Raw genomic sequence first — 16875 nt, 5'->3', positions numbered from 1 at the left:
GCCTCATCGAGACGCAGACTGAAGCCACACGGCTCCCGTTTGAACCTCGACGGGCAATTAAAAAGAGTTCCTCCTAAGATGTGTTTATCTCCGGCTGTTGTTTTCAGCACCTCTTTGATTCCGCAGTTCCTGTGTGATGAATTTGCATGCGGTCCCAGTGTGTGTGTTTTTTTTCTCTCACAAGACTAAGACCTCAATGTCAGACGCTCAGGAGCTTCTTCGTTGTCAACAGGCGACTGAATGTGACCTGTGACCTTCGTTGCGCCTTGTGTGTCTGTTTACTTGACCACGACGCTTGGATTCAAGAAAAACTGAAAACTTCTTGAAAGTTTAGGTGGGTTTTTTTTGTGTTTTTGACATTTCGGTGCAAACGCTAAACTTTTCTGAAATGAAAATGCAAAAATGACGACTTTTCAGTTGAAGCTTCATGAAACAAGACTTGAAACCAGTTTATATTTTAGTTAAGTTAAGTTAGATTTTAGTTAAGTTAAGTTATATTTTAGTTAAGTTTCAGAGAGTCCTGTACTTGTCAGGATGATGACAGCACAGATTTCAAGAGTTGAACCAGTCACTAAAGCCCGGTTCTGTTTAATTACATCTGGATTCTACCGACCGACCGACCGACTGACCGACTGACCTACCTACCTAGCTACCTACCAACCAACCAACCACCAACCAACCTACCTATCCACCAACCAAACTACCTGCCTACCCACCCACCGACCTACCAACCAACCAACCAACCAACCAACCTACCTACCTACCTATCTGCCCGAATACCTACCAACCAAGCAACCAACCATCCAACCAACCTAGCAACCTACCTACCTATATACCTACATACATACCTACCTACCCAATCACCTACCTTCCTACCCAACCAAACTACCTTCCTACCCACCTATCTTCCTACCTAACCACCTACCTACCTACCAAGCAACCAACCTACCTACCTACCCACATACCTACCAACCAAGCAAGCAACCATCCAACCAACCTAGCAACCTACCTACCTATATACCAACATACATACCTACCTACCCAATCACCTACCTTCCTACCCAACCGAACTACCAATCTACCTACCTACCTACCTACCTACCAACCAACCAACCATCCAACCAACCTAGCAACCTACCTACCTATATACCTACATACATACCTACCTACCCAATCACCTACCTTCCTACCCAACCAAACTACCTTCCTACCCACCTATCTTCCTACCTAACCACCTACCTACCTACCAAGCAACCAACCTACCTACCTACCCACATACCTACCAACCAAGCAACCAACCATCCAACCAACCTAGCAACCTACCTACCTATATACCAACATACATACCTACCTACCCAATCACCTACCTTCCTACCCAACCGAACTACCAATCTACCTACCTACCTACCTACCTACCTACCAACCAACCAACCATCCAACCAACCTAGCAACCTACCTACCTATATGCCTACATACATACCTACCTACCTACCCAATCACCTACCTTCCTACCCAACCGAACTACCAATCTACCTACCTACCTACCAACCAACCAACCATCCAACCAACCTAGCAACCTACCTACCTATATGCCTACATACATACCTACCTACCTACCCAATCACCTACCTTCCTACCCAACCGAACTACCAATCTACCTACCTACCTACCAACCAACCAACCAAGCATCCAACCAACCTACCTATATACCTACATACATACCTACCTACCCAATCATCCACCTTCCTACCCAACCAAACTACCTACCTACCTACCAGCCAACCAACCTACCTACCTATATACCTACATACATACCTACCTACCCAATCACCAACCTACCTACCTACCTACCAGCCAACCAACCAACCAACCAACCAACCAACCTACCCACCTACCTACTAACCAACCAACCAGTTGTAATTATCAACTTGGTCAAACTGGTGGAGAAAACTCCAACAGGAGTCGTCGGGCTGGGCTGCTTTACCCAACTGGTCCGAAGTGATTCCCACAGATATATTTAACACATTTTCAATCGAAACAAAGAAAACAAAAACAAACAAACTGATATTTACAGAGAAACTTCAACCTGGATGAATGAGAATTGTTTTTTGTTGTTGTTTTTGTTGGGAGCTTCAATAGAATCTTTCTTAATTCTAAATGGGAAAAAAAAACAAACATTCTGCTTGTCATGACTTCACAACAGGAAGTGGTAAAGTAAGAAACATATACAGGTAAATCAAAGCAACTTTGAAAGAATCTTGGCTTTGTTAAAACCACTGTGTCTTTCACAAAGCGCCACATTCCCATCAAGCCGACTCCAGAACTGCCGGAGGGAATTCGCTCACTCGGCGGCGCCCTACAGAAAACGGAACCGGCGGTCGTACGGCCAAAACTCCCGTTGTTGCGTATTTGCAGCAAAGGATGTCAAGTGGAAGCCACTAAAAATAGCACCAAGGCGACGTCGGCCCCGAACACTGCTCCTGTGAGTCACCTATCGCTTTTCTTGAAACAGACTCTCACTTCACCTTAATCGGTCAACATTATGTAACGCGGCCCGAGACGAGCGACACGGTGCAACGGCAGGTAATCTCATTTGCGAGGCGTTAAATCAAAAAATGTAATTGAGGATTCTGCCAAAAAAAGAAAAAATTTGCCCTTTAAAATGGAGGAGGGGGGGGGAAAATAATTAACTAAAGAGAGATGCTTCACGCGGACAAGTAGTTATTTTAGCTGCATATGAGAAGGGGGCACGTGTTGCTAGGACAGGGGGCACGCACCGACACGCACGTGCACGTGCCTCCGAAAGCAAGTGCACGCTCCTGTGCCTTTGTTCCTGCAGTGGCACGACAACAATTCCTCTGGAATCTCAGCGACGGTGGTTTCTGTCCAACGAAAACACGAAAAAAAAAAAAAAGAAAAAAGAAAAGAAGGCAGATGCAGCAGAAGGCACGCACCGCCGAGATGGGCGAGAGAGGATGATAGCAGAGAGGGCAAAAAAGACGGGGCGAGAGGGCGAGAGGAGCACGTGGGAAAAGCAGGAATAATCCTTATTAAGGTAATTAAGCGTTTCGGGAGACGACGTGTAATTACACAGAAACGGGCCGCAAACTGTGTTATGACTAAAATATGAATATGAATCCCCCAGTCGGACGGAGGAGGACGACATGGGGTGGGGGGGATGGAGGGTGTGTGGGGGGGTGGAGGGTGTGTGGGGGGGGGGGGGTGTAGTGTGTTTACAATGAGATCAAGAGAACGCTTGGCAGGACGTCAGCCTTGTAAATCCCCAGGACTCCACATGGAAAACACTTGCACACTCCACGCCACAGGGAGGACACACAAGACATACAAGAGACGCACACACAAAACACACACAAAATACACACACACACACACACGAGCCCGTAGAGAAAACAAACATACAGCATGAGAGTTTTTCCGCTCACAGAAAGCCAGAGAGCCTCGCTGTCGGCGGTCAGCCGGTTCAGGAGGGCAAAGAGGGCTTCTACCTGGCACAAGTCTATGTTCTAATATCAGCCCCCCCCCCCCCCCCCTCCCCTCACTTTCTCCCTCGCCACAGGGGGCGCTGTTCATTTTTCAGCTGCGCCTCGGCTCCTCTGCAGCCTGCTGTCCGGAGACTGTGTGTTAGAAAAGCTCTAAACACTCGTTTCCATTTTGTTTCTGGTCAAATATCTACTTCAATAATTCAGTTTGGGCGTTTAACTGTACAGTGTGGAACCAGGATCTCAGGATCTCAGCCTCGCGGCACCTTCACAATAAACCTGCAGCTTTAATTATCTTAACGTTGCCTCTCCAACCTCCAGATCTCCGTAATATAGTAAGACGCACATCTGTCCATCTATATCCATACCTACATCAATACCTATGAAAAACAAAAGTCCCTTGATGATTTAAATGAGGAACATTATGTGAACATTTCAAGTTCCTTTCAGTTCCCGTCACGCCGCCGTGGGAACTAGTTTCTAAGCAAAACTGTGCCATCAGATTCTGAATTCGACTTTCTAACTCTGAATTTTTTTTTCACCATCGAAATCAGACTTTGAATTTTAAAAGCTGTCAAATTTCAAGTATGCATCTTTTTTTTGCTTCTGTTTTTTTTTTCAACATCTAAAAATATCCAGTGTGTAAAAATTCAATGTGTCTAAAAATTCAGCTGCAAAAAAATTCAACCGCGAAAAAAATTCAGCCGCAAAAAAAATTCAGCTGCATTTTTTTGCAGTTGAATTTTTTTTTGCAGCTGAATTTTTTTGGTGGCTGAATTTGTTTTTGCGCCTGAATTTTTTTTGCGGTAGAATTTGTTTTTGCGCCTGAATTTTTTTTGCGGTTGAATTTGTTTACAGCTGATTTTTTTTTGCAGCTGAATTTTTAGACACATTGAATTTTTACACACTGAATATTTTTAGATGTTGAAAAAAAAAAATCAGAAGCAATAAAAGATACGTACTTGAAATTCGACAGCTTTTAAAATTCAACGTCTGATTTCGATGGTAAAAAAATTCAGAGTTAGAAATTCGAATTCAGAATCTGATGGCACAGTTTTACTTCCATACCAGTTTGTGTCGCGTGAAACAGGTGACGCGGATAAAAAGCCCCAGTTGTCAGACGCCACAAAGAATTTCAGTAAAATTAAGTTGGCTTCAGCTCAGTGCTAAGCTAAAAAAAAACAAAAAAACAAAACACAATCAATAAGATCTAATAGAAAATGTATGCAACAGACACAACGACATTATTTTGATCATGAAGGTTACAAACAACTGGAATGAAAAGCGAGTCGAGACATGATGTATACATAAACAAATACAGTTGGTTTACTTCCTAAACTCTTTCTCGACCATTTCTAAGCTGAAGTCCTGAATTCAATCCTGCAAGAGAGAAACTATCGATTCATGTCCTCAATATCAACATGTCCAACCAACCACACAAGCACAGGACGGCGCTTCCGCCTCTGAGGTTTTCATCTCCACGTTTCAAACAGTACAAAACTTTTCTCTCCTCACCAACTCTCGCAGCCAAACTCTCAGTGGAGTTCTATTTCCTTCTGTTCAGAAAAAAAGAGGTTTTCCTTTCATCTACCATCATCTGCTCGCTCCTCGGAGGTTCTTTTCATGTAAACCCGGAATAAAACATTCTCCAACTGGCAGCGCGGAAATAAGGTTAAAGCTCCATGTGTTGAAGAAGCCATATTATACAGACTTTCAACACTTTCCCCATGAGTCTTGTTCGTCCAAAAACATTAGAATACTGGATCCTGGGAGCTGCATCCAGAATCTGCTGTGTCCTGTGTGAGCTGGACTGGCTCCGCCCCCCCACACGAAGATGGAGGAAGTACTTCCTCTCGTGGCGCCATGTGGATATTATTGTTTATCGCCGATGGAATCCAATAAAATCTAAGGTTTAATTGTGATCTGGTTGGTCCTCGTCTATAGACTCTACCCTGCAGGGAAAAGGCCTCCCCCTGACCCCGACACCGGCCCTGCTGTAAGAAGACCTTCCGACTGAGACCTTGGGTTTGAAGCTTTGAGACGCTCCTACCTGGTTCGGTGCAGTTTTTCTCCGGCTCCAGGTAGAGCTTGGAGTCGTTGTCTGCTTGCAGGAGGTGGCGGCTCTCCCACCGGGCCTCCTCCACGACCACGGAGTTGGAGACGTCAAAACCTGAGTGGAAAGACAGAGAGGACATGGACGGGTCAGAAAGGTCTTTCATGAGACATGTTGACCGGTTCAAGATCAGTATTGGAGGATAGTAGAATTTTGCCCCTTTTAAGTGTTCTGCTCATAAGATTCCTGCTCATAAACCTTTATAGAATTCTAGTTCTATAGATCTATGGCTGCTTTATTCAGCTCGACTGGAGCTTGTAGTCCCTGACTGTTGATGTTATTTGATGACATCACGGACCATAGTGGGGCGATTACATCATCTTTTCCCCGAAAGATAATCGGTTTTGCGATTCCACGAGCCGGGGTTTTAAAATTTCCCCACTCTGGGACCTGTGTTAAAAAAATCCGGTCTTCGCGCTCTTAAAACACGTCTCATGTGGACGACGGAGGACGAAGGGGGTGATTACGTCATCCCCCCCCCCCTCCCCCGGTTTCCTGCTGTGGACGACCCCTTAGGTGAGAGAGTACAAGTGACCGAAGGAGTTGTTTAGTCGAACCACTGAGGAATGGACCCTTCCACGACGCGCCCGCAAGCCTCCGTCAGTCGCGTCGTCACGTGACGTCCGGAGAAGATCCTTTTCAGCAAATTCTGGGTGAAGCCTACTTCCACCGCGCTAACCCGATCGCCGCAAATCTTTTTGGTTCCTCCGTTAATTAACATCCCTGAACGCTCCAGGCGCGTCTCCCCGTGCAGAACAAAAGCCAGATGAGCTGCTTATCTTGTGCGTGGACGGCGTTGTGGCGGCCCCGGCGAGCCCCATCATTTCAGCTCAGCTATCTGGGTCACGGTATCCTCAAGCGCCCCCACCTCCGACCCATTCAACCCCCCCTCCCCCCCCCACCCCCCACGCCATGCAGCAGGCCCACCCTGACTTTAAGGCCTTTCCATAAATATCGCAGGCTATTTTTATAGAATCATGAAAAGTTTGCAAGATGTCGCGCACGGCCATGTCACGGCGGACGGCAAGGACAGAGGGGGTGGCGGGCTGGAAGATGAAGCTTCGGAGAGACGACAGCAGCGCTCACGGTCACATGGCGCAGAGCGTTTAATCACGTGATTCTGGAGCCACGGACACAAACCATGATCGCAGTGGTTTAATTCAAAATGCGTGTCGAATGAAATTCCTCTGAAACCAAAATAAAATAGAAATAAATGATTATTTTGTGATTTATTGAACCTTGACGGTCCCACTGCACTCTGCAAATCAGCATATTGTGCATATTGATATCACAATAACGATACGATTACAACACGCCCCGTGAAACATTGTGTGGTGGCTGAAGAAAAAAAACAATATTTCAAATATAGGAAGTCACTTTTTGAAAGCAGTTTTCGGAGAGCTAATGACTCTGCGACACGTGCAGATTAAAAACCATTTGTGTTTGTCTTTTTTTGATCAGGGTTTATTTCCTGACCCTTTTACCACAGTCCTTTCCGGCAGAACGTACAGTTTCCGCAAATCTGGAAGTGACTCAACGTGAAGAGAGGAGAACTGCGACTGCTCGGCCGAACTGTGACCAAACGTTAGACGGTATCTTAGACGGTAGCTTTAAGTAGAACGTTCAATGTGTGCATTAATTGCAGGCTCCGGTCAAACCCGGTAAAGAGAAAGAATTAAAAGATGACGCGACAACGCTGGGTAGAAAATACAGAAAATCTCTGGACGTCTGGTAGAAAATGTAGAGTCTTTCCACGGGATTCAAACCGGAGTGACACAGGCTTACAGTAGGCACAAGGGAATCCGAAGGCTGAAATCTGCCACGTTGCATCAATACCAACGCTTGTTTATGGTGATAATGTCTTTTCTTTTCTTTTTTTCTTTCTGCCCTCGTACTGTATGGTTCACCCCTCAGCTAATATGTCTGCATGTATGTGACATTAGCAGGAGACCATGAACAAGTCGAAAGCATGAATGACAGTCGGCACCCCCCCCCCCCCCCTTGATGCACACACACACACACACACACACACACACACACACACACACACACACACACACACACACACACACACACACACACACACACACACACACACACACACACACACACACACACACACACACACACACACACACACACACACACTAGTGTTTCAGGTGGCTGCTGGTCCAGTGATGCAGAAGACATCACTACTGCCAGCGTTACTATGGTGACGTGACGTAACTGATGAGGCATGGGGTGGTGGGGGAGGGTGTGTGTGTGTGTGTGTGTGTGTGTGCGCGTGTGTGTGTGTGTGTGACATAACACCAAAAATACCTCATGCGTGCACAGGAGACACGCAACTGCAAATAAGTGCACACGCTGAGCACATGCGGGAGGCTGCGACGCCACCACTCGCTCAGGTAAAGACACCCGGTGGGGGGGTGGGGGGGTGGGGGGGGTACATGCATCCATCAGGATCATGAGTAATTTTCATCTTCCATATTGTGATTTAAATACCAGAGTAGTGTGCAGAAAATGAAACCCCTTTGATGTTCTCCTGTTTATCCAGTTTAAGTCACGTTCGCATCCGACGGAGGGAGTAACGCGAACTGCAAGGATTCTGCGCAAAGGCCCACGTCCTTCACAGTAAATATTCACTCATTTGAACTCACTGCAAGAGACAGAGGCCTTTTCAAATGAAAATGCATTGTTTTTGCGTTTTGGTTTTTTTTATTCCGGGAAAGTTTCACTAATTAGTTTCAATAATGCTCGTTTACATGAAAACGGCAGGAAGGCTGAAGATGATATATATATATATATATATATATATAACGCCACGGTGCGCAACCCTCCCGGTGTCCCACATTCTGTAGGTCCGAGCCCGACCCCATACCATCACATCCCACGGCCTTCCCATTGCTCCACGCCGTCACGCCTAATTAGATCCTTTATCTTCATTAGCATGTCTTGGCAGGAGCGTGTACATGCGTGCATACGTGTGTGTGTGTGTGTGTGTGTGTGTGTGTGTGTTGACACATGTATGTACAGCACGTGTATTGGCCCTTGAGGACGAACCCTTGTGTTCCTAAGTGTACCATGTGTGGAGGATTTATTTATTTATTTTTGTATGTAGCACAGTTCCATCAGTTACTCGATCTGGATACACACACACACACACACACACACACACACACATAAGAGCCAAGCTACAACCTTGTCCCCAGAGAGAAAAAGAATAAGGCCATGTGCACATGGCTCATACTATTATGTGCTATAATATGCTCCACGTGACGCCGACATCCGCGGCTCCGCGTCACAGAGGACAAACACTATGTAGGTTACGCCTTTCCTCCGAGTTACACGCGTCTACAATTACACAAGTCATTCGAAGAGTATGTTGCAACGGAGACATGCAGGTGTAAGCAAAAGCCCGGAAATGTGGGGAAAAGAGCATCACCGAAAAGATGCAAATCTCAATTAATTGAATAATTGGATCATTTCTTAACTGTTAAAATTTGTGGTTCCTGCAAACGGCAAAAGAGAGGACAAGAGCCACGTCCCTTTATAGTTTTTGTAGTAATTTTGACAGTTTTAGCAGTAGTTTCTGCCTTTTCCACGGAGCATACTTTGTTTTCAAAAACTTTGCCATGCGAACGCAAAACTTTTCCCAAACAGAAATGGGAAAACTATTTGCATTTTTACAAGAAACGTTGTATAAAGGCGGCCGGACACAACTGGCTTGAGGTCAAAGTTTGAGAAAAGTTAGGTAAAATGGTATTTAATTTAGATTTGCTCAAACTCCCAAAGGTAATGAAATTATGGTAAAAGAAAAAAAAAATGAAGTTGCTTTGTTGTTTTTCTTTTTTTTTTAACTACTTGATGTTTTTTTTTAATCTTTTATTATAATTTTTTTTTCATATGCTCTCTGTGTCTGTACTTTTATTGTATTTCATGTCTTTTTGCTATTTATTTGGATTTTTTAGGGATATTTTAGAATTATTTATAGCTTATTGATCTCAATGTGTTTCTCTTGAATAAACAATAGGCTGACGAATGTAGCTTTTATGTTTATGTAAGAGATGTTTTGTTTGTGGTATGAAATCATTTGGTTTCATCAAATATATATATATATATGAAGATGATCTTTGCACTGCCAAAAAAAAAGCCCGTAGAGGTTTCAGCAATATGTTCCAGTGTTACCCAGCAGGGTTTAAAATAGGCCTTGATAAAAAAAAAAAAAAAAAAAAAGAGTACAAAGAGACGCTGTCAGAGGCGTCCTTTAATTGTTGCCTAATGAACGTGACAGCTTGCTAATGGTCTTATTAGCTGACACAGTCAGACGCCACTCTCGCTGTTCAGTGTGGAGCGACGCCGCCTCTCGTCTCGCCGTCAACTGAGGTTTGCCTGAAGCCAGAGGAGAGAAGACTTTTGGATCGGAGAGATCACCGGGTTCGGGATCCTTAAAAAAAAAAAAAAGAAAAAGTGGCACCGTGTGGATAATTGGCCCCCCCCAAAAAAGAAAACGACGTCGTGCCTCAGTTTGATAGATTCATGATTGTTTAAATTAAAAAATAAATAAATAAAAAAAAGTCCATGGTGGCATCCATGAATAATTTTACGTTACGTTATGGATCGTTACTTTACGTTACGTTATGGATCGTTACATTATGGATCGTTACGTTATGGATCGTTACGTTATGGATCGTTACGTTATGGATCGTTATGTTATGGATCGTTATGTTATGGATCGTTACTTTACGTTACGTTATGGATCGTTACATTATGGATCGTTACGTTATGGATCGTTACGTTATGGATCGTTACTTTACGTTACGTTACGTTATGGATCGTTACTTTACGTTACGGATCGTTACATTACGTTACATTATGGATCGTTACTTTACGTTACGGATCGTTACATTATGGATCGTTGCTTAATGTTACGTTACGTTATAGATCGTTACGTTATGGATCGTTACTTTACGTTACGTTACGTTATGGATCGTTACTTTACGTTAAGTCATGGATCATTACATTACGTTACTTTACATTACGTTATGGATCGTTACTTTACGTTCAGTTATGGATAGTTACTTTACATTACGTAATGGATCGTTACTTTACGTTACGTTATGGATCGTTACTTTATGGATCGTTACTTTACGGAACGTTATGGATCGTTACTTTATGGATCGTTACTTTACGTTACGTTATGGATCGTTACTTTAAGGAACGTGCACGGAAGTAAAGTGAAGTACGCGGCTCCACAACATGGCGAGTGGCGCATAAATGGTGCGACACAACGAATCGATAATGAAAATAGTTGCCAACACTTCTAATAATCTGATTTTATCGATTTTAATCGATTCGTTGTTGCAGCCTGAAACTGAATTCGACTCCTATTCGGTTTTATTTCCCAGCGCCAAACCACAACCGTTCCACTATAAGTGACTGTGGAAAGGAAAAATGTGTTTGACATCTGTATATTTAGGCAAAAATAGTAAAGATAAAGGTCGGGGGTGAACTTTTAACTGCAACCATATGAAACCAAATTAAATTAAAAAAAATTTTAAAAAGCAATAGATGCCGACATGCAATACTTTTCATTGCAAAGAGGAAACCAGAGAAAAGGGAACACATGAACCAAATCCTCTTCCATCTGATTCCGTTTCTATTCTGATTCGACTTCTTCAGCCGAGCTGCCTGAGCTTCCAGAACCGGAGGAAACTCAGGCACATAAATTGTCCTTCGCACTTCACTGGAGAACAAAATAATACATGAGTTGCAAAAAAAAAAAAAAAAGAGCGAGAGAGAATATCACTGTGGAAATGTTTTATATCTGTGGAGACCTGACAAAACGCACAGATTCGTACGCGCACCTCCGTACAAATTGTCTCTTCGGCGGAGAAACTATTTTAGACGACGAAGCGAGTTATGTCACCGAGGTGCATTTGCCAGAATCGTCCGGAAAAGAACCGGGGAAGAGCGTCTGAGCATCTCCAACGGGAAGTTTTGAAAGAGATGAAGGAACACAGACAAAGGCAAGACGCATAATAGCACGTTTGGTGACAGTTCTTTTCACGAAAAAAATTAGAAAACAGACGCAGGGACCCCTCGTTGTGAGAATCAGAGAGGGGAAACTAAACGATCGGCAGTCGTCCCTGGAGAAGTGGGTACACGCTGCATTTTTTTTTTTTTTTAAAGAAAACAAATAGAGAAGACAAGTACATGAAAAGCCATAAGAAAAAGTACAGTGGCACATGAAAGATCAAATGATAAAAGCCATCAAACAGTTAAAAAAAAATTAATGAGCTACAACAAGAACACCACCCGTGTATTAGCATGAGGATCCTCACCTTGGTGGTAATCTATAGACTCTAACCTACATTTCACTGCATAATAACTCTCACTTGTGAAGTCTAATTCTGTCAGAGCTGCAACCTTGAGGGGGGGGGGGGGAATGTCGAGAGTCCGTGAGAGGTACGGCAGCTTTTTACCAAGATCATCAATCACGTGTCTAATGAGGACTTTTGCAGCACTCTATATATCTATATATAGGCGCAGGTCTCCGGGTCGGGCGGAGACGGCAGAGGGATGTGATTTTTAAACCCCGTATGGAAATTGGACGACGGCAAGACGCCGGTGGGTAAAAAGAAGTTGTGAACACGGCAACGGCCTGTTAAACCAAAGCCCGCTGCACTAATAGGACCGTTCCGACCACCGCTACGACTTATTAGCATAACGCCGGCAGCGGGCTAATGACAAGAGTGCAATATTAGGACAACATGCCCGAGAATGTCACGTCACGAAATATGTATGTACCTGTGTTTTCCAGGTATATTTTTCTGGTATGTGATTCCAGAGAGAAGCTTCCCGATCATAAACTCGTCTCTGAAGGACCAAGAGCAGAGAATATATCACACCTGTACCTCTTCCACTTATAAGCTTTTCGCATCAACCCTGTTTATTCTATTTGGCCCGCGGCCTAACCAGAAGCTCCACACGGTATTTCTTTGGGACATTAGCGGGTATTCCGGGTGATCGGGTCACGGACGCAGGAAGATTTGTAAATTTGAGGGGGAAAAAATTCGCCACGATTTTCCATTTTCCTACAAATATCCCGACTTCCTGTTGAGTTTCCAGTCTGCCGGTGGGTGTTTTGGTTCGTCCCGGCTCGTTATACAGGTGAGCTGGTTTTCATAACTCTCAGTGGAACGGGAGGTTCTGGGGCTTCCTTTTTCCAACTGTACCTGTGACGCTGTGAATAATAATAATAATAATAATAATAATAATAATAATAATAATAATGTTAATGATAATAACAACAACAATAATGATAATGATGATGATAATAATATAATAATAATAATAATAATGACAATAATAACAATGATGATAATAACGATAATAATAACAGCAATGATAATAATGTTAATGATGATGATAATAATAATGATAATAATAACAATAATGATAATAATGTTAATGATGATGATGATAATAATGATGATGATAATAATAATAATGATAATAACAATAATGATAATGATGATAATAATAATGTTAATGATGATGATAATAATAATAATGATGATAACAACAACAATAATAATATTAATGATAATGGTAATGATAATAATGTTAATGATGATGATAATAATGATAATAATAACAATAATGATGATGATGATGATAATAATGATGATAATGATAATAATATCAATAATAATAATAATGTTAATGATGATGATGATTATGATAATAATAATGATAATAATAATATTAATAATAATAATAATAATAACAATGTTAATGATGATGATAATAATAATAATAACAATAATGATGATGATGATTATGATAATAATAATGATAATAATAATATTAATAATAATAATAATGTTAATGATGATGATAATAATAATAATAATAACAATAATGATTATGATAATAATAATGATAATAATAATAATAATAATAATAATAATAATGTAATGATGATGATGATAATAAAATAATAATCCGTGTGGTTTCAATAGGGTCAGTGCTGAGACCCTAACCATGCAGAAGAGAAAGGAGAGTAGAGGAAGGGCAGGACGGAGCGCCGTCCCTCCAGCTCTCCTCCCTCAGTCTGCCAGTCCAGGATCCCAGAATACCGCGCTCGGCGCTGAAATAGACCTGGAGCTGGATGATGAATTAGCCGGGGCGTATCTGGGGAGCGGAGGGGCAACGACGAATGAGAGCGAGATTACAGCGAGGGGGCGACGGCGAGTGAGAGGCAGAAGATAGTCGCGTTTAATCACGGCGCCATCTCATAGCGTACGCTACAAGGCCCGCAGACCCCCTGCTGAGATCCGCCCATCCATCACGAGCAAGATGTACATGTACGGCTGTTTGTTTGTGTATAGATATACTTTTTTCTGTTCTATTGTTTATTATGAGTCTATTCATGTTTACTTTTGTATTTCTGTAGCATTTTAAGTTTCTTCATACTCATTTTGTTTTTGTGACACGTTGAGTCGATGAACGTTTTGTCTTTTCATACTTTGTGTTGAATCTTTTTTTGTAAATAACACATTTTTAGTCATTTTGTTTGTCACTCAATGGTTAATTTCGAGTCTTTTCGTGCTCAATTTTCTATCTTTGTATAGTATATGGACATTTTGAGTGAACTTAACTTATCTTTGTGTTTTCAAATACTTTTTTTTTATTCTTCAACGCGCGACAATGTTGAGTATTATTGCAAATACAATTTTTTTGTGATAATTATGACAGTATGTCATTAATGTGAGCTGAAGTTTGATCAATCAGTTGGAGGAAGATGCTCTATAACCTGGACATACGGACTCATACTGTACGTGAATAAATGTTCCACAGGACACTCAGGCCATTCTCTTCCACTGGGTAAATGAAACTCAAGCCTTTTTTTTACCGCAGCTGTGTGCTGTATGTTGTATTTGTATTCTATTTTACGGTCGACTGAATTAACAAGAGCCGGATTCAAGAGACGGGGACGATTCTCAGCAGGAAAGAAAGAAAGAAAGTGAAAGGAAAAAGGAGCTGGTCGGATAAAAACCATAAATGCATCCATCAAAAACCTGGAGTCGCCGTCAAGCAGCCGGCGAAAATCAGCCGCGGTAATGAAGCGCTACACGAGATGAAGACGCGAGTTTAGCAGAGAAAAATAAAGCGGGGGGGGGGGGAAATGAAGCAGCTGCCGTAGAAAAGAAGCTCATTACTAAAGAGAGAGTGAGAGAAATCCATATCTTCCAGTCCCTGACGTCCACCAGCAGAGAGGAAGAGCCTTTCCTTCGTCACACACGTAACTTTAATATCACTCAGTGACGTGACGTCATCCTGAAACCCCCGGAAATCTACATTAACGGTGGCAATTAGTGCTGCTTTTATTCTGGTAACGCCATTACCTTTAGAGTTTTTCAACCACTGCGCCGCGGCACACTGGTGTTTCCGCGAAATATAGTCAGGTGTGCCGTGGGAAATTAGCCAATTTCACATTATTTTCTAAAAATCATTTGCTCTCACAGCGACAGTGTTGCAGAGTAATCATGTATAAATACTTTTCGCCACTAGAGGGCAGCACAGAACGTTGCCGGTGAAATGTAAAGTGACAGACGTCAGTGTGGTTCATCTCCACCTCCTGCTACCATCTTGTATCAAAGTACTGTGTCAGTGACAGTGATGGAGAAGTTTTTGAAAAGGAAGAATGTGAACCAGGATCTCAGCTCTTCATCCATCAGGTCCAGGTTTCACACTGAGGGAGGCACTATTTAAAAAAAGATATTGGGAAATACTTTTTTTTCTGTATTTATTTGATTCCTGTTGATAAAACTTTGATGAGAAAGACTTTATATTGTTAATAGAGGCTACAGGGTTTCACATTTTAACATTTTCGGGTGGAGGTGTACCTCCAGATGTTTCCAAAGAAAAAAGTGTGTCTTGGCTCAAAAAGGTTAAAAACACTGGTATAGTATTGCAGGCTGCTTCAGACACACACACTTAATAAATAACGAAACTTGTCTTACTGGACGCTACAACGGTAACAACAAGTAACTTTAATCTGATTTGGTGGTATATATATGTACATATATAATATGGTTTGGTAATAGTAACGCGTTACATCACGAGTTACTGGGAAAAGTCACATACTTTGGATTTCAAAGGGAAACGATGCAGACGGAGTGACGGGGAAAAAGAAACGATTGTAAAAGTCGCAGGATTTTCCTTCCTGTTCGTTTGCCGGAGCAAATCCTGCGAGACCCTGCAGCCACTGATGGAACGAAATGGGAGGGTTGAAGGTTTTGGGGGGGGTCGGGGGGGGGGGGGGGGCAGGGTGGTCGGCGGAATGGCAGCAGAGTGGCGTACAAGTGGAGGGAGAGAGAGAGATGAGAGCGTGGCGACTGCAGATTGGAGGAGATGAGCGAGAGAGGACGGCGGCGGCGGAGGAAGAGGAAGAGGAAGAGGAAGAAGAAGAGGAAGAGGAAGAGGAAGAAGGGACAAATGGACAGACGGAGGCGGTTTGCGGCGGACTCAGTCTCAGGTTGGAGGAGCGGCTGACCCAGATGCAGCCAAATTAGACACGGTCCTCTGTGTGTGTGTGTGTGTGTGTGTGTGTGTGTGTGTGTGTGTGTGTGTGTGTGTGTGTGTGTGTGTGTGTGTGTGTGTGTGTGTGTGTGTGTGTGTGTGTGTGTGTGTGTGTGTGTGTGTGTGTGTTGCGCGGGACAACAAAGCGACAGAGGTGGAGGGAAGCGCACGGCAGATGCGTTTCAGCTGCTGGAACATTTGGACATGAATTTATAAGAGACAAATTTCTTTTCTTTTTCAGCAATAAACAAATAAACAAATAAACATATCGAGGCGAAACTCAGGCCAACCTGAGACAGGAAGCATCTCAGAGCCACTGAATCAGAGTCACTGGACTTGCGTGTTATCCAAATATGTCATTTCTAATCTCAGATCTTTTAGTGTTTTTCAGGACAAAAGATTCTCATGTTGATATGATCAATCAAGACCAGGGGGGTCAAATTCGTTTCAGTTGAGGGGCCACATCCACCCTGATCTGACCTCTGGAGGCCCAACAAGTCAAACATCACATATTAAACTGCAGATATGGGCAAATGCAAAGTCTTTCCTTCTTTTGATCCTTTTGTAACTGCCAGTCGTTTCAAATTTTAACAATTTGGAGTGGTGGTGTGCCTCCAGATTCTTGCAAAGACAAAAGTGTGCCTTGGCTCCAAAAAGGTTGAAAAACACTGCTTT

At 42.8% G+C, this 16875-nt stretch overlaps 1 protein-coding gene across 1 annotated transcript in view; it reads right to left on the bottom strand.

Annotated features, from left to right (window-relative positions):
- Positions 1-16875, bottom strand: part of slc24a3 (solute carrier family 24 member 3) — a gene marked incomplete at its 3' end in the record, with an annotated part of 49586 nt that overhangs the window by 26933 nt on the left and 5778 nt on the right. Inside the window, exon 2 of the mRNA XM_080507776.1 lies at positions 5551-5670. Within this exon, the coding sequence (XP_080363902.1) occupies positions 5551-5670 (120 nt within the window). The remainder of the gene's footprint in view (positions 1-5550; positions 5671-16875) is intronic.

This window comes from Blennius ocellaris (assembly GCF_963422515.1).
Source record: "Blennius ocellaris genome assembly, chromosome: 13".
Taxonomy (NCBI): domain Eukaryota; kingdom Metazoa; phylum Chordata; class Actinopteri; order Blenniiformes; family Blenniidae; genus Blennius; species Blennius ocellaris.
This window is presented reverse-complemented; position numbering and strand designations above follow the sequence as displayed.